Source organism: Sapajus apella, unplaced genomic scaffold (assembly GCF_009761245.1).
Source record: "Sapajus apella isolate SASKATOON/1434 unplaced genomic scaffold, GSC_monkey_1.0 scaffold7, whole genome shotgun sequence".
Classification (NCBI taxonomy): domain Eukaryota; kingdom Metazoa; phylum Chordata; class Mammalia; order Primates; family Cebidae; genus Sapajus; species Sapajus apella.
In genome coordinates this window covers 39,360,044-39,376,115 of record NW_022436947.1, presented here as the reverse complement: position 1 = coordinate 39,376,115, position 16,072 = coordinate 39,360,044, and the positions used below count along the sequence as shown (strand labels likewise).

Here is a 16,072-nt window from a genome sequence, read left to right as displayed (position 1 = left end):
ATTTCAAAAATATATTTATAGAAATAGAATATTGCCATATAATTTATAGTCACATCATATACCAGTAGATATAATTAGTAATATAAATTTAGCAGGATCTGTTATTTAGTATTTGTTTTTAGCCTGTGCTATGCATTTATTTATAATTAGTAAAAGTTTTTTATTTCAGGGAAATTTAAAATTGACAAGACAAATGGGGAAAAAAAATCCACCGAAGTGTGGTTCATTTTTCTTAGTACTATGTATTAAAGACATTATAAGGCCACTTTAAAAATCATGTATTATTTGTTGACTCATAGATTATGTTTACATTATGTTTATTAGATAAGAACTATGTGTTGAGATTCCATAGACAGCATAGCAACATACTGAAAGCTGTGCTAGCCTTTAGGAATGCTGAAATATTAAAGTTCATTGATTCCAGGGAGCAACTATTTATTTTTGTGTGCTCGGAATTTGTCTGGTACATATAGAGGTCTGATTCATTTTAAATGCTCTAAATCAGATTAGAAAGTAACATTTAGCAAAGTGTATATTATCCACTTTGCATACTTCCGTAAAAGAAAAAAAGTTACATAGTTACAGTATGTGGATAAGAACCCCTTTGCAACTTAAATTTTTTTCTTGTATTTCTCTCTTACAACTGTGAATACCTGTAGTAATGAGCAGGGACATTATTGGCACAGCCAGCCTTCAGAATATTTGCTCACTTTATGCCAGCATGAGGTTTACACTGCCACTAAAACCACTGCAATTTTTAGTTTTTTTATAAAGCCCTTTCTTACACATTCTTACTTCATCTTCACAAGAACCCAGTGAGAAGGCAAATGGAGTGGAGATTTGTCATTTCTACCTGCCAGCATTCCAAGGCCCTTTCTACTGGGGGAGGCCCCTTCTACCTGGGGAGACCCCTGAGATAAAATGGGTGGACGGTAGGCCTCCACCTCCCTCTCCCCCTAGTAAAGTCAAGGCAGAGTGCACATCTCTTCACGTCCCTGTCAGCTTGAGTGCTTTCATGTGACTGAGGCTCAGCTAATGAGATGATCCTGACTGGGATTTCCCCAGGAATGGGAGAATCAGAGCAGCTGAGGACAGTTTGGAGCCCATTCTCGTGGAGACAGTTTGCCCTGTGGGTTGTGTGCTTTGCAGTAGAACCACCTGGAGATTCCAGGGCTATCAAAGGCAATGTGAGTGTCTGGAGTGGACTCCTTTGTTTCTGCCATTTTTTCTCATAGTTTTTCAGCCTTTCCTCTTGATATGGTTTGGCTATGTCCTCACCCAAAATCTCATCTTGAATTGTAGTCACCACAATCCCCACGTGTCCAGGGAGAAACCAGGTGGAGGTAATTAAATTATGGGTGCAGTTGCCTCCATCCTGTTCTGGTGATAGTGAGTAAGTTCTCGCGAGATCTGATGGTTTTATAAGTATTTGGTAGCTCCTCCTGCGTTCATTCTCCCTCCTGCTGCCTTGTGAAGAGGGTGTCTGCTTCCCCTTTTCTCATGCTTGTGAGTTTCCTGAGGTCTTGTCAGCCATGTGAAAATGTGAGTCAGTTAAACCTCTTTCCTTTGTAAATTACCTGGTCTTGGGCACTTCTTTATAGCAGTTTGAGAACAGACTAATACACCCCTCAACTAACCCTCTCATGTTTTTTTAGCGCATCCCTATCACATTTAACTTGAGTAGGTTGTGTTTTTTTTGTTTTGTTTTTTTTTTTGTTTTTTTTTTGTTTTTTTTTCCCCCGCAGTCCAGAACACAGGTGATTTTAACAATTATTGATCTTCCCCACTTGTAGATGAAGAAATTGAGCCTTATGGAGGTTAAGTAACTTGCTTGTGGTTATATAGAAAAGCCAAGCCTCAATTCTGTGTCTTCTGGTTAATGGTCATTTCTTTAACAGCACGCTTTTTTCCATATGTGTGAGTGACCTTGCAGATGCCGAGGTGTGCTTCCTTCCTCCTGTATATCCCCTCCACTGCAGTGCTTACTCCTATTTCCTATTATAGTGCTTTTCTGTTTGACATCAATTTTGGTCTCCCTTACTGGACTGTGGGGCGTCTTGGAAGACAAGGATTATATTATATTCATCTTTTTCTCTCAAACATATACTGGAGTGCCTGGGTGCATACTTACTACTAATACAGATTTTAATGAAAGAGTGAGCAAATAAGGGCATAACTTAACTGAAAATATTGACGATATAGGTTCAAAGTTGTGCTATAAGATTGATTTAAAAAAAAAAAAAACCTATGTTCTTTACCCTTCAAAATTTTAGGATATTTTAAATGAAGTGTTTTTCCTTGTATGTATAAAGATGTTCACAGCCAGGTGCAGTGGCTCATGCCTGTAATTCCAGCACTTTGAGGGGCTGAGGTGGGTGGATCACTTGAGATCAGGAGTTTAAGACCAGCCTGGCCAACATGGAAAAACCCCATCTCAACTAAAAATACAAAAATTAGCCAGGCATGGTGGCACACACCTGTAGTCCCAGCTACTTGGGAGGCTGAGGCATGAGAATTGGTCAAACCTAAGAGGTGGAGGTATCAGTGAGCCAAGACTGCATCATTGCCCTCCAGCCTGGGCAACAGTGAGACTCTGTCTCAATAAAATGAAATAATAAAGATGATCACTTAGTAAACATTTATTACATGCTAGGTTTTAATATGGGAATGAATAAGAATGAGTCTCTTTTCAAAAAAGTACTGCAGATGGATGGGGGAAACAGATGATTCCATAGCTCAGATATTGGAGCTGTGGGCAAAAGAGCTGTGGTAATCTGAAAAGTGAATAGAGCAGCAAGCCCACTGTCAGATGCCATGGGAACCACTAGACTGGCATGGGATACAGCTCTAGGCAGGATACTCTGCACATCAAGGACAATAGCCATAATCCTTTGAAAGCTGCAGAATAGCCCAATGTGCTTTGCTTTTCCAGAATAGTGTGAGATTCCCCTGCTACACAAAATTACCTGTACTCTTAACAAAATTATTTTTTAAAGGCTATAATCAAGTCTCGCTATAAAAAAATGAGTAATTTTAAAATTATGTACCACTTGGAAATAACACATAAGACTATATTTTGGTTTTTTAACAAAGATGAGAATGTAGATAGATCTATATCTCTAAGCATTAAAGCCCAGTACAACAGAAGGAACAAATAAATATATAGAGAGAGAGACAGACACATAGCTGTAGATAGAAAACCATATATATGTGTGTCTATGTATATACATATAAAATAGGATAAAAATGTGTTAATATAATTTCCATTCTTCACAAATAATGTACACAGTAGAAAAAAATATTTAACTCCAAGAATGTTTTGGTATTGTTTACAGACAATTACTACGGTACCCCAAAGCCGCCAGCAGAACCAGCACCATTGTTATTAAATGTAACAGACCAGATACTTCCAGGAGCCACTCCAAGTGCTGAAGGAAAACGGAAGAGGAATAAATCAGTGAGCAACATGGAGAAAGCCAGTATAGAGCCTCCTGAGGAGGAAGAGGAAGAGAGGCCTGTGGTCAATGGAAATGGAGAAGCAGTAACACCAGGTTAGTCATTTAAATTTTTATGGGTCCATAAATTTGCTGTTTTAGATCTAAGATATATATATATATATGTGTGTACACACACACACACACACACACACACACACACAAGAGTAAGATATATATATATACACATATATATCTGTGTGTTCACATGTAAATATATATTACAATTATCTTGAGAGAGAGAAGATTATGATATCAAATGGAAAGGATGTGGAATTAAAGAAGTTGAAAGAATAAGCTGAAAGTGGCCATATTCTTTCAACTTTAATTTTTTATTTCACTTATATAATATCTGTAGCAATATAGTGAATGATTTAATCCTCTAGAAGATTACAAGTTATATATATGGTTGTGTAAAGTTTTTAGGTCTTTGGCAATAATAGAGAATATCTATTCTTAGTAGTCTTGCTATGCTTGCAATTCTGTAAGTAGAGGTTATGTTGTGTGATTTAGTTAACAAGTTGAATGAATACAATCCTCAAAATGGCTACAACTGCAGAATGCCCATGTATTTGTCTCTTCTTCCTTACCACTCAATCTGGAAACATGAAGAATATATCTTTATACATTAACAATGTGAAGCCACTACCCTTGAACAAGGAAAATAATAGCTGTCCCTTTGATTTATGATCATTATACCACATATGTAAAGAATTAGACACAAATATAAAGTGTGTTTCTGCGATGTATGGATTTGCATTTTTCTTATTAATAAAGCATAAGAAATAGATTTTTAAAATACAATTATTCATAATAAAATATTACCAAAACAACAACAAATACTATGGCATTTTGGTAGCCTCTTGGAGAAAGTTTCCAACATTTTACTATTTATTTTTTAATAGTAGCATATCAGTGGGCATTGAAAAAAATCTAAGGTCCTGATTAAAGCTTTTAAAAAACTGTTAGCATGTGTATCTTTCATACATATTATTCTTAAGATTTTTTTATTACCACTTTGATGTCTCCATTTTTATGTTTTGCTGTACTGTTTCTCTACTACCATAGTATTTGAATTTTTATGCTGTTATTTTTATTGAGGAAAAATTTCATAAGCTTACCTTTTATCTTCTTTATTCAAAATGCCTATAAAAGTGTTCTTCACTGAACATAAGGAGATCGAAAATCTAATCTATGCAAATCAAGGTATAAAACCTAAGATACTTTCATCATCTTCATTACTCAGAGGAGGACAGCCTCCTCCGTTAATATATGTGAGTTCTATTCTCTGACTCTAGCATCATTTATGTCTAGATACAAATGCTAAAAATCACTATAAGTAACGTAAGTGTAATGTAAGTAATTGTCAACTATGAGATGATGTGACAATTTTCAAGCAATTACATACCTTCCTCTTTTTTAATTCTGAAGTATCTCTGTCAAAATACTTGCTTTTAATTATATAATTATGTTTGAATTAAATCGATAGTACATAGTTTTCTTAGCTGATCTTTGATATGAAAAGCAGAACAACTCAGCTGGATTGAAGCAGTAACCACAAAAGAAGCAGAGGCTGGGGTCAGATAACAGTTGGAAAATTTCTTGCTGGTTAACATCTAGTGGTTAAAAATGTAAAATATGTGTTCCTGCTAAACCAGGGCCATTGATCCCTATTTCATTTCTAACCTGTGTAGGGCAAATAAAATGAAGAATTCTTGATTCACAGATTTTTAAGCTAGAAATTTATTTAATTGGGGGGCTTACTGAATCTAGAAAGCACCATTCCCTTCTATTCATACCTTTAGCATAAGGATGATGTGCTTTTATGGTTAGGAGGTCTTCATGTTCCCCCGAGAAACTGGATAAAACTGAACCCTTATTGATCAACCTTATGACTGCGTCTGGATCCCTCAGCATGAAGATAGTAGAGAACAAACTGTTCAGCCAACACTAGATTTTCAAGACAGTCAACAGATGCTACCAGCAGTGGCTCTGTAAATAAGCCTGCTGGACAAGTGGCCCTTGTACTGTCCTTTTCTTTCGTGTTATGGGGAGACGAGAGATATACAAATCGGGCAGCCCTTCACCCACTGTTCAAAGATGGGAGGAACAATCTCAAACCAAAAATGGTCCATCATCTGTTATTAGAAGTCTCTTGACAAACGCAGTCTTTGAAATGTCTTTTTTTTTTTTATGTTTATCAAGTAGAGACTTTAGGAATTTCTTTGACCTCCTCTGATATGCATTTTCCAACTCTTCACCTGTTGAACCTCCTCACATTGTTTTTTTCTAGCACAGTGTTTTTGCCCTGCCTTCAGGTTCTTCACATTCTTCCCATTCAGCTGGTACAGGAGATTTCAAAGAGGTTTGAGAAACATGTTCCTGGCTAGGTATGGAGGCTCACACCTGTAATCCCAGTACTTTGGGAGGTCGAGGCAGGTGGATCACTTTCCTAGGAGTTCAAGACCAGCCTGGGCAACATGGCAAAAACCCTCTCTCTGCAACACACACACACACACACACACACACACACACACACACACGCTGGTTATACTGGCATGCACCTACTTGGGAGGCTGAGGTGGGAGGATCACCTGAGCCTGGGGAGGTCAAGGTTGCAATGAGCCATAATGGCGCCACTGCACTTCAACCTGGACAGCACAGTGAGACGTCATCTCAAACAAAAAAAAAAAAGAGAGAGAGAGAAACATGTCACTTAAATTTTAGTAAACACTGCCCTATATGAAGTAACTATAGTAATAATTAATGTCCTTCAATTCAGAGCATAAATATTGTGATCATTGAGGCAGATTTGGAAAATAAAAGCATATTTAGGTAACATTTCATTACAAAGTAATATTGATAATAACAGTAATAAGTAATAAAATAATTCACTTATTTTGAATGTTTACCATGTGTTAGGAGTGGCCTAACCTCATTATAGGTATTAGTTCATTTAACTATCTTAACGGTCCCATTAACTGGGTACTACTTTACAGATTAGGAAACTGAGATACTTGGTCTGGTAACTGGAGTTCAAATATAGGAAGTCTTGGTCCACAACCCATATGCCTGGCTGCCATGCTATCCTGAGTATTATATAACCAAATACAAGCATAAATATATTTCTTAGTGATATGTAAATATATGACCACTATTTTACCTGTACAACTTTAAAAGTAGCATTATAAATTTCTACTTACCCAAAACTCCTTATTGCTTTTATTTATTGAAATCATGTACAGTGAACTTACATCCTTCTTTGCGTATAAAAAGTTCATAGTTTTTTAAATTCTGTTCATATATAAGCATCAAATCTACCAATATTTGGCTTCATATATACTTAACAAAAATAAACTCTTTGCTCTATGTAAATAAAGGTTGTAGATGATTCCTCAGTTTATATCTCATACTTATTTTTTCATCTTTTCTCCTTTGAACTATAGATTATACTTAAAACTGCAGTTTTCTTTTTCTCTCAGACCTTATTAATAACCTTTAAATATATAAGTTCTCCAGGAATTTCTGCTAACATTATCAATGTTATCAAAATTCCTATGACATGTAAATAGTTATTTTACTGAGCATTCTTTCCTTCTGCTCAAAATTACACCAGACACACAGAGTTAGCCCATGGCACCTAGGAAAACCATATAATGATTTTTCAGCGTCAGATCAGAAATGTTTCTCTCTCTTCCATACATTGCCTTGGCAATGGAAATCAGTACGATTCTATCCTTAGAGATGTGGTTTTATCCTTGTCAGTAACAAAAAATTAGAAAAAATAAAAATAAGGCCAAGCATGTTGGCTCACGCCTGTAATTCCAGTACTTTGGGGGGCCAAGGCAGGTAGATCACGAGGTCAGGAGTTCAAGACCCTCTGATCAACGAGGTCAGGAGTTCAAGACCCTCTGATCAACATAGTGAAACCCCGTCTCTACTAAAAATACAAAAATTAGCTGGGAATGGTGGCACAAATCTGTAATCACAGCTACTCGGGAGGCTGAGGCAGGAGAATCGCATGAACCCGGGAGGCAGAGATTGCAGTGAGCCGAGGTCATGCTGTCGCCCTCCAACCCCAGCAACAGTGTGAGACTCCATCTTAAAAAGAAAAAAAAAATAAAAATAAACAATAATGGCCACTCTACTTTAATGGATACAAACAATGGACCAGGCATATAATGTATACATATACTGTCTCTTATCCCATAATAATTCTGTACTTATTTTATGAATGAGATAGTGGAATTTTGCTTAAAGTGCTTAACTAAAGTTTATTTACTGGCAGGGTTGAGATTTGGATCTAGTAACACCTGAACTCACCCTCTCTCCAACACACTTCCCAGAACTGTTAACCATGCCAAGGACAAAGTGACTTCCGACCTAGCTAGAGTAAATCACAATCCTGCAGCTTAGAGGATTTATTCTACACTGTATTCCATTGTATTTGTCCCTTACTAGGCTCAAGGCAGTGATGTTAGATTTAATGTAAGTATGATGTATCCTTATGTCATCTTACAGATTGTTTTTGAACTGATGTTTAAAATTCATATCCTCTGGAAACCTTCCCTGACATTAACTTCACCTATATTTAGATACTTTCATCTTTCTGTTTATCTTGTTAGAGTTGACATCAGCCCCGTTGCTTCAAATTCTATAGATTTATCTGCACCCTTCACTGCTCTCCTGTGTTTAAGGTATATTTCTAACTACCACAGGACAGCTTCACCTAAGCATTATTTCAGCAACTGAAATGCAACACGTTTCACTTAAACTCTTCTCCCACAGAACAAACAAGCAAACCGATTCACAAAGCCCTTTACTTGATTTCTCTAATTCTACTTTTCACCCAGATGCCTCATAATTATCTTTAATGTTTCTTTTCTCCATTCTTGGTATTTTTTATTAGGCACAAAAGGGCCCTTGGTTTCCATCCTTTCCTTCGAAATATCACTGCACCATCCTAGAGTACTGCTTTATTAACTCATTTGTAGACTGTAGTTCCCTAACTGATCTGTATGCCTCCAGGATCCTTCCTGATCAAATTACCTTTCATTCCACAATAGGTAAAAATTCCTGAACCAAAACCAGGTCACAGAGGGGTATGATGACTCACACTTATAATCCCAGAACTTTGTGGGGTACAGGCGGGTGGATAACTTGAGGTCAGGAGTTCAATACCAGCCTGAGCAACGTGGCAGAATGCTGTCTCTACAAAAAATATAAAAATTAGCCACACATGGTGGCACACACCTGTAGTCCCAGCTACGTGGGAGGTTTAGGTGGGAGGATCACTGGAGCCCAGGAAGGTTGAGGCTGCAAGGAGCTGTGATTGTGCTTCTGCACTCCAGCCTGGGTAACAGAGTAAGATCCTGTATCAGTAAACAAAAAACAACAAGAACAGGTCATGCAACTATCCCCCAAAGTTGAATCAGCTTGTTTCCATTGGTTCAAGTTCCTCAGACAGCCACTGAGGTCCTCCCACATTTGACTAGAACATCTCTGTTAGCATTGGCTCCCATTAATCCTCTGCATAAATTCCCTTCTCTCATCCACATGTGACACTCAAAACATTTTCACCTGTGTCATCAGGCCATTCCCACATTTGAATTCTCTTTCTTTATTCAAAATCCAATAAAAATGTTTCCTATTTCCTGGGAATCACTTGCTGACTTTCACAATAAAAAGTAAAAACTGACCATCTCTGAATGACAGTAATACAGCTTGCACTTTTCATGTATTTGGAAGATATTAGTTAGCCTGGTACTTGTTGGTAACTTTTCATGATGTACGTGTCTAGCATCCCCATATATATTGTAAACATTATTAGAACAAGGATTTCTTTGAGTTTTCTGTTTACCTGTTCAGCAATTAGCCTATATCTTTAAATATTTCAAGTACTTAGTAAATCTTTTTATTTTAATTTTATTTTATTTTTGAGACGGAATGTAGCTCTGTTGACCAGGCAGGAATACAGTGGCATGATCTCTGCTCACTGCATTCTCCGCCTCCTGGGTTCAAGTGATTCTCCTGCCTTAGCCTCCTAATTAGCTGAGATTACAGGTACCTGCCACCATGCCCAGCTAATTGTTGTATTTTTAGTAGAGACGAGGTTTAACAGTGTTGGCCAGGCTGGTCTCAAACTCCTGACCTTGTGATCCACCCACGCTGGCCTCCCAAAGTGCTGGGATTACAAAGCGAGAGCCACCATGTCTGGCCATAAATCTTTATTTTTTAGTCAATCTTGTCTAATCTCCAGATGATGTCAGTTTTACTGTATCAACATGATTGCATTCCTTCCATGCTCATTTAACACTATTCAGTGTATTCAATGTGCAGAGTTTCTTAAGTTTGAAAAATATGATATCCCTGATCTTATATTCCTTCAAAAGGTAGTATAACTTAAAAAAAAAAAAGTATACAGAAGTGCATTTTAAAATACATATTCTTAGGGATGAGAATTAGCCAGCCTCCCTCACTTTGGCAATACCAAAGATAGATAGATGTTTAATAGATAAGTTGATAGAATGTTTTAAAAGATTGAACTCTCCTTCAGGAAAGCAAAATCCTGTAAACCAGAGTAATTAGGTTGAGCTTTCTTGGATTTCTTTTATTTAATGAGTTATCCACTAAACTTCTCTGGAAAGTAATTCACTATTCTCTTGCAGCTTCCCCTCATGAGCTATTAGTAAGCCTAGTGCAAAGAATTAAAAATGCACACATATTTTAAAAGCAGTTAAATCTCTCTGTTAATACACACACACACACACACACACACACACACACACACACACACACACACACACACACACACACACACACTCTCTCTCTCTCTCTCTCTCTCTCTCTCTCTCTCTCTCTCTCTCTGCCAGGAGGAACAGTGCCCGTGAGAGCTACCTTCGCCAACAAAGAGAATACAGTATGTGTACACAGAGCTGCCTTCTCCAGGCCCCCAAGCCTGCAATTAGTGCAAATGAACTGCATCTCCCAGAGAGCAAACAGAGTGTCCCTTATGTGATCACCGAGTGTCCTCGGCAATGATCTCAGTTCACCATTAGGGACCGGCATCCAGGTCCTGTGCTGCTTGGCACGCTGACTGTGCATGCACCATCAGTCCTGGTTCTGTGAATGAGATCCTGTCACTGTCAGAAGAATTATGTCCTCCCTAGTGAATCTCGCTGTTTTCCTGTGAATAATGCCCCACTCTGAAACCACCCCAAAGCCTATGTCCTGCTTATTTTAGTGTGGGTTCACAGAGACTGCGATTTGTGTATCTACCCAGATCATTATCTTTTTTGAGCAGGGTGAGAAGAACTTAATTTTATGATCTCGTTCCCAGAGGACTGGATTTTATTTCTTCATTGGATGGGAAAATTTCTGGGGCTACTGTAAACTAGCCTTCTAATATCAGATATTCCATGTATAAATGAGGGGCATTCCATCTTTTCTTGAAAGAATTATTTGAAAGTTATAGCTGCCCTAATTGTAAAATGTTATGACTATCTAGGTGTAATTACAAAGTAATGATATGATCACTTTAGAGTTTGAGGTGATTGTAATTATATTACTATTAACGTTATAATATTATAATGTTAATTATATTACCATTATTAAACTATTATAATAGTGATTGTAAATATATCATGACTAGTATTAGAAGTGTCATTTTAAAATCAAAGCCCAGTCATGTTTTGATTAAACTGAAATTGATGGATGTGAACCTCTTCAGCTCTTTTATTATTATTACTATTATTATTATTATTATTATTATTATTATTATTTGAGATGCAGTTTCACTCTTGCTGCCCAGGCTGGGGTGCAATGGCATGATCTCGGCTCACTGCAATCCCTGCCTCCTGGGTTTAAGCAGTTCTCCTGCCTCAGCCTCCCAAGTAGCAGGGATTACAGACATGTGCTGCCATGCCCAACTACTTTTGTATTTTCAGTAGAGATGGGGTTTCACTGTGTTGGTCAGGTTGGTCTCAAAATCCTGACCTCAGGTGATCCACCCACCTCGGCCTCCCAAAGTGCTGGGATTACAGACATGAGCCACCACATCCGGCTGTCTTCTCTTAAACAGATTCAGCATTGCATGCCCTCAACCTCTGAGGAGAGTGTTTCTCTGCTTCTCTGCAAGTTTTGTAATTTGTGTGTGAGGGAGACTGATGCACAAGTGAGGAAGGCAGAACAAGAACAACTAGCGGAACACCTCAGGTTTCTCCAGCAGTTACAGAAAGTGCATGGAATTGTGAACATGTTTAAGTTTCTTCAGGTTCTCCAGGTGTACTTAGACACTAAGCTTTTTTCTAATCACAATCATATTTTCTCTGTAGGCCTGATTTTCACCTGTGTCCCTGTGTTTCTTATCTTGTAGTTCTCCTTAAAAAAGTGATTGTGATTATTGGTGTGAAATCCCAGCTACCGTATTGTCAGTGATTGCTCTAGCTATTTCTGACTGAGATCTGGCCTTTCTCTCTGAAGAGGGTGTAAAGTCTCTCTGAGTGCCCATTCCTTCTACCTTACTCCATCACTGGGAACACTATTCTGATATTTTTTCCCTCCTATTTGATTTTTTGCTCTCATCAAAAAGTACATTGACTTCAATTTGGCCCCAAAGAATAGCTCTTGAATTATCAATATCAAATTTAAAGTCTTCCTAATTTTCTCTTTCATCTTCTTTGAATTTCCTGGAACTTCAGAAAGGTGCCTCATGTTTTATATAATACTATACTCCTGATTAAAAAAAATTGAAGGCTGGCTCTAAGAAATATTGTATATGCATGTTCTTTATTTCATACTTTGCTGTGATTTTTAAAATATGTCAACATTTGTATCAGTTTCTTTCAACCCAAAGTTTGTTAAGGATTTTGGAGACTTGTTTCTTTATGATAAAAATCTTTAAAATGCATTACATTACGAAAATTACATAGCATATACTATTTCAGAGCTATGAGGACTAATTTTATTGCCATTATTCTCTACTTTTATTAAAGTGTTAAGAATTACATATTGCAGAAGGAAGAAAATATATTAATTAAGGCAGTTATCTCCTGTTAATCTAAAATAATTTTCTCTACTAATCTTTCTGTGATTCTTTTCAATTTAGATTTTATCTCTTAGGAAATATTTTTCCTTGTCATCTTCTACTCAACAGACATTGAATTTTCTAGTTTCATAATTTTCCATATTGTTCTTTTAGTGCTTCAAACAATTTATAACTAATTGTGGGTTTTAGATATAGAAGAAAAATAATTTTGAGTAATGAAATATGTATTCTCAGTAAGTCACATATCCCTGGCTAACTCCTGAATAGAAGAGATGTAATTCCTTTGTAAATATTACATATATATTGAGTGGCCAACACAGGCAGATCACAAGGTCAGGAGTTCAAGACCAACTTGGCGAACATGGTGAAACCCCACCTCTACTAAAAATACAAAAATCAGTCAGGCGTGGTGGTGTGCCCCTGTGGTCCAAGCTACTCAGGAGGTTGAGGCAGGAGATTTGCTTGAACCTGGGAGGCAGAGGTTGCAGTGAGCCGAGATTGTGCCACTGTACTCCAGCCTAGACAATGGAGTGAGACTGTGTCTCAAAAAAAAAAAAAAATTGAATAAAATAATTTTTTAAAAATTATATATATAAATTATTTCTTCACAGGACTGGGGATTTCTGCTTCCTAGGTTGATGTATCATCTCAAAAATCAGAAGCATAGTTAACCATTACACTAACTTTCCTTAATTCTAATTTCTCCTTCTAAACTTACGTTTTTTTCTGGCCCAAATAATAAAGGGGAGTATCTGTTTACATCTGAAAAAATATAATACAGATATAGATATATTTGCCACACTGTTTAAGGATGTCTTTATCATATCTTATATGATATGAATTATAATGAATTTTTTTTCTTAGGACTTAGAACCACGTCAGAGCACTGAGGAGTCCAAAAGTACTGACTAAAAGTCAATAATCAATTTGCATAGAAAAATCTCTGAAGGATCAAAAAGATAATTATTACTGCTAACTTGATTACTAGAGCCCTGGGATTAGCAGCAGGAGGGAAGCCTGCTTTGCACGGTTTTCCTCCTTTGTACTTCTTGATTTTGTACCATGTGCATGTTTTACTATGTTGAATAAAAATGTTTTTTAGATGATGAGCAAAAAAGGCACTGTACGTTGTGCAAATATTTTAGCACCCATATTAGAATTCTTCTCATTTTCGAAGGTTTAGGAAAAGTAAGAAAATTGATTAGCTTTCTTTGAGCAATAATTGACATTCTTGACTGCTTTTGATCATCTGGCTGTGTAGAACGCATGACTGCTCCCTTTCTGAAGACACTGACATGTGCCTACACTTTTCATGGCAGAATATAACCTATAGTACGGCCATGATAAAAAATCAATTATATAAGTTTACAAATAATTATGTATTAGAAATAATAAAATTTTCCATATATAAATTCAACACAGTGATATGTTTCTTTTGTCCAAATTTCAACCCTGAAGTGTTAATTCATTTACAAGAGCCTGTGGTTCAAATTCTAAGAACTCCAGCTTCCAGCAGTGAAGCAAACAGTTCTCCTGCCACAATCCAATAAAACCTTGGATCAATACAACAGACATACTTTTTAATGGGATTGGTGGGTTTGCACAAAAGCATGGAGCAATCTTTAAGCCCCACCACATCCACCACAGTGGCTACTACCACAAATGAGTAGAAACTAGAGCGAGGAGCAGTCCGTTATAAGCAGACTAGACAGCCAAAATTGCCCCAGGAGTATATGAGGAGACCACACACTGGGCCAATATAACATTGGGGAGCTGTGTTTCTGATTCTGCTTTAAATCAGTGCTCTCAAAGGTGCCAAAGTGATGCCAAGTTTGTAGCTCAGTAGCAGCCCCTGGTGCTCAACATAAGCAAATGCAGAATTTTAGAGAATATAATAGAGAACTCGGAAAAGAAAGCATCGTTTCTGAGGATTACCTTCTCCTCCTCTAAATTACTTAACCCCACTATGTGTCTCTATTGAGGAAGAAAAGCTCAATTGATGCAAACACCTTTTAAAGAAGAAATACTGCCTTTACCTGTATCCTTTTCTGACATTTGCATTACTTTTTGAAAATACCTCGTCTCCTAAAAATTGTAGAAAATTGACCCTATCTTTTGTTTCTGTAGGCAGAAATCATTTGAATTGCTTGACCAATTTAACTACTCTATTCAGTATTATAAACATTGGAATTCAGTGGTAATAATATATAACATTTACTGAACACCTACTATATTCTAACAGTTTACCATTCTAACCACTTTATAGGTAAGTCTCATTTAATCCTTATAGGTAGATAACTTCATTATCCCCATTGTACAGTTAATAAAATTGAAGCATCCACAGAGTGATTAAATAACTTGTTCAACATCCCAACTTTAAAGGACATATTCAAACCTACATGGCCTGACACCAGCCTTAACCATTTTGTTCTTCTGCTTCTTGTGGAGACTGTTTGTTGTTATCTGGAGATTTCTAAAGGAAAAGTAAAAAATGTTTAAATATCAAATTATTACTCTTCTCTTTATGAACTACAAATATGTTCCTCGATCCTTTTTTTCTCTCAGCTTAAATGTTTTACAGCCATTCTTACTTTCAAAGAAATAATATAAAGACAAGGAGAAAAAAATTATTGGATTTATTAAAATTTGTCACATAGCCATTATAAATGTAAATCACAGGGTAAAGTGAATTTTGGAAATTCAAATCTTATAACAGTTTAAAGAAATAAAAGTTTCTATCTACCTTAGAAACAAATCCTTCAATTCTTTTCCCTCATTTCAAAAGATGCCTGTTACAAGAAGCTGCATGTTAACTGTATACATAGACCATGTCAAATGAAAATATGGATGAGGTATAAAATAAGTGTTTTTCTTCTTGAAGTGTCTTTTTCTTGGCTTCTGGTTATTCTTTCACAAAACCAAGTGGAGACATTCAAAGCCATAACATTCTAATTCCTCCTTGGTCTTGTACCTGAGAGGCAGCATGTTAGATACTGGCAGGGCAATAGACATGAAAACAAACGGAATGGCTACTATGCATATTTTTGTAATAACAAAACCTTAGACTGGACCAGAACCATAGAATGTATAAGGACTGAATTGAATGCACATATTCATGCATTCACTCTCTCCCCATTAAGCGCTTTCAGTCCCTGTGCTGTGTACAGATCTTTGAGCCCTTCTGAATCTCCTATCGAAAGAAGAAAATTATGTTTACTGAATTCAACAAAATCCTTAGGGCAGCCAAGATGAAAGGAATTATATTTCTTAATTCTTCACAACAGTTAAAGTGTATGTTTTAATAAAATAGGTTTTTATAGGTTATTTTTTAAGACTATATGTTATAAATGTCTGTTATGTGCCTCAACTTTTCTCTAGAATTTCTTGGAATTCTATTTAACAGTCTTAGTCCCATAGAAAATGTTTGCATCCTTAGCATTCTGTAAGAAGAGGTGTTTCTTCTTTACTGAAATATTCTTTGTTTTTATTGTCAGTGCAAAAACAAAATTCTTATTCTGCTTCGAATGATATC

The 16,072-nt window shown here is 36.6% G+C and overlaps 1 protein-coding gene across 17 annotated transcripts in view; it reads left to right on the top strand.

Moving 5' to 3' along the window:
* MAGI2 (membrane associated guanylate kinase, WW and PDZ domain containing 2) overlaps positions 1-16,072 on the top strand; it is a 1,439,413-nt gene that overhangs the window by 932,434 nt on the left and 490,907 nt on the right. For all 17 annotated transcript variants that reach the window (XM_032275750.1, XM_032275745.1, XM_032275743.1 and 14 more), the window contains one exon: positions 3,336-3,551. In XM_032275750.1, the coding sequence (XP_032131641.1) occupies positions 3,336-3,551 (216 nt within the window). The remainder of the gene's footprint in view (positions 1-3,335; positions 3,552-16,072) is intronic.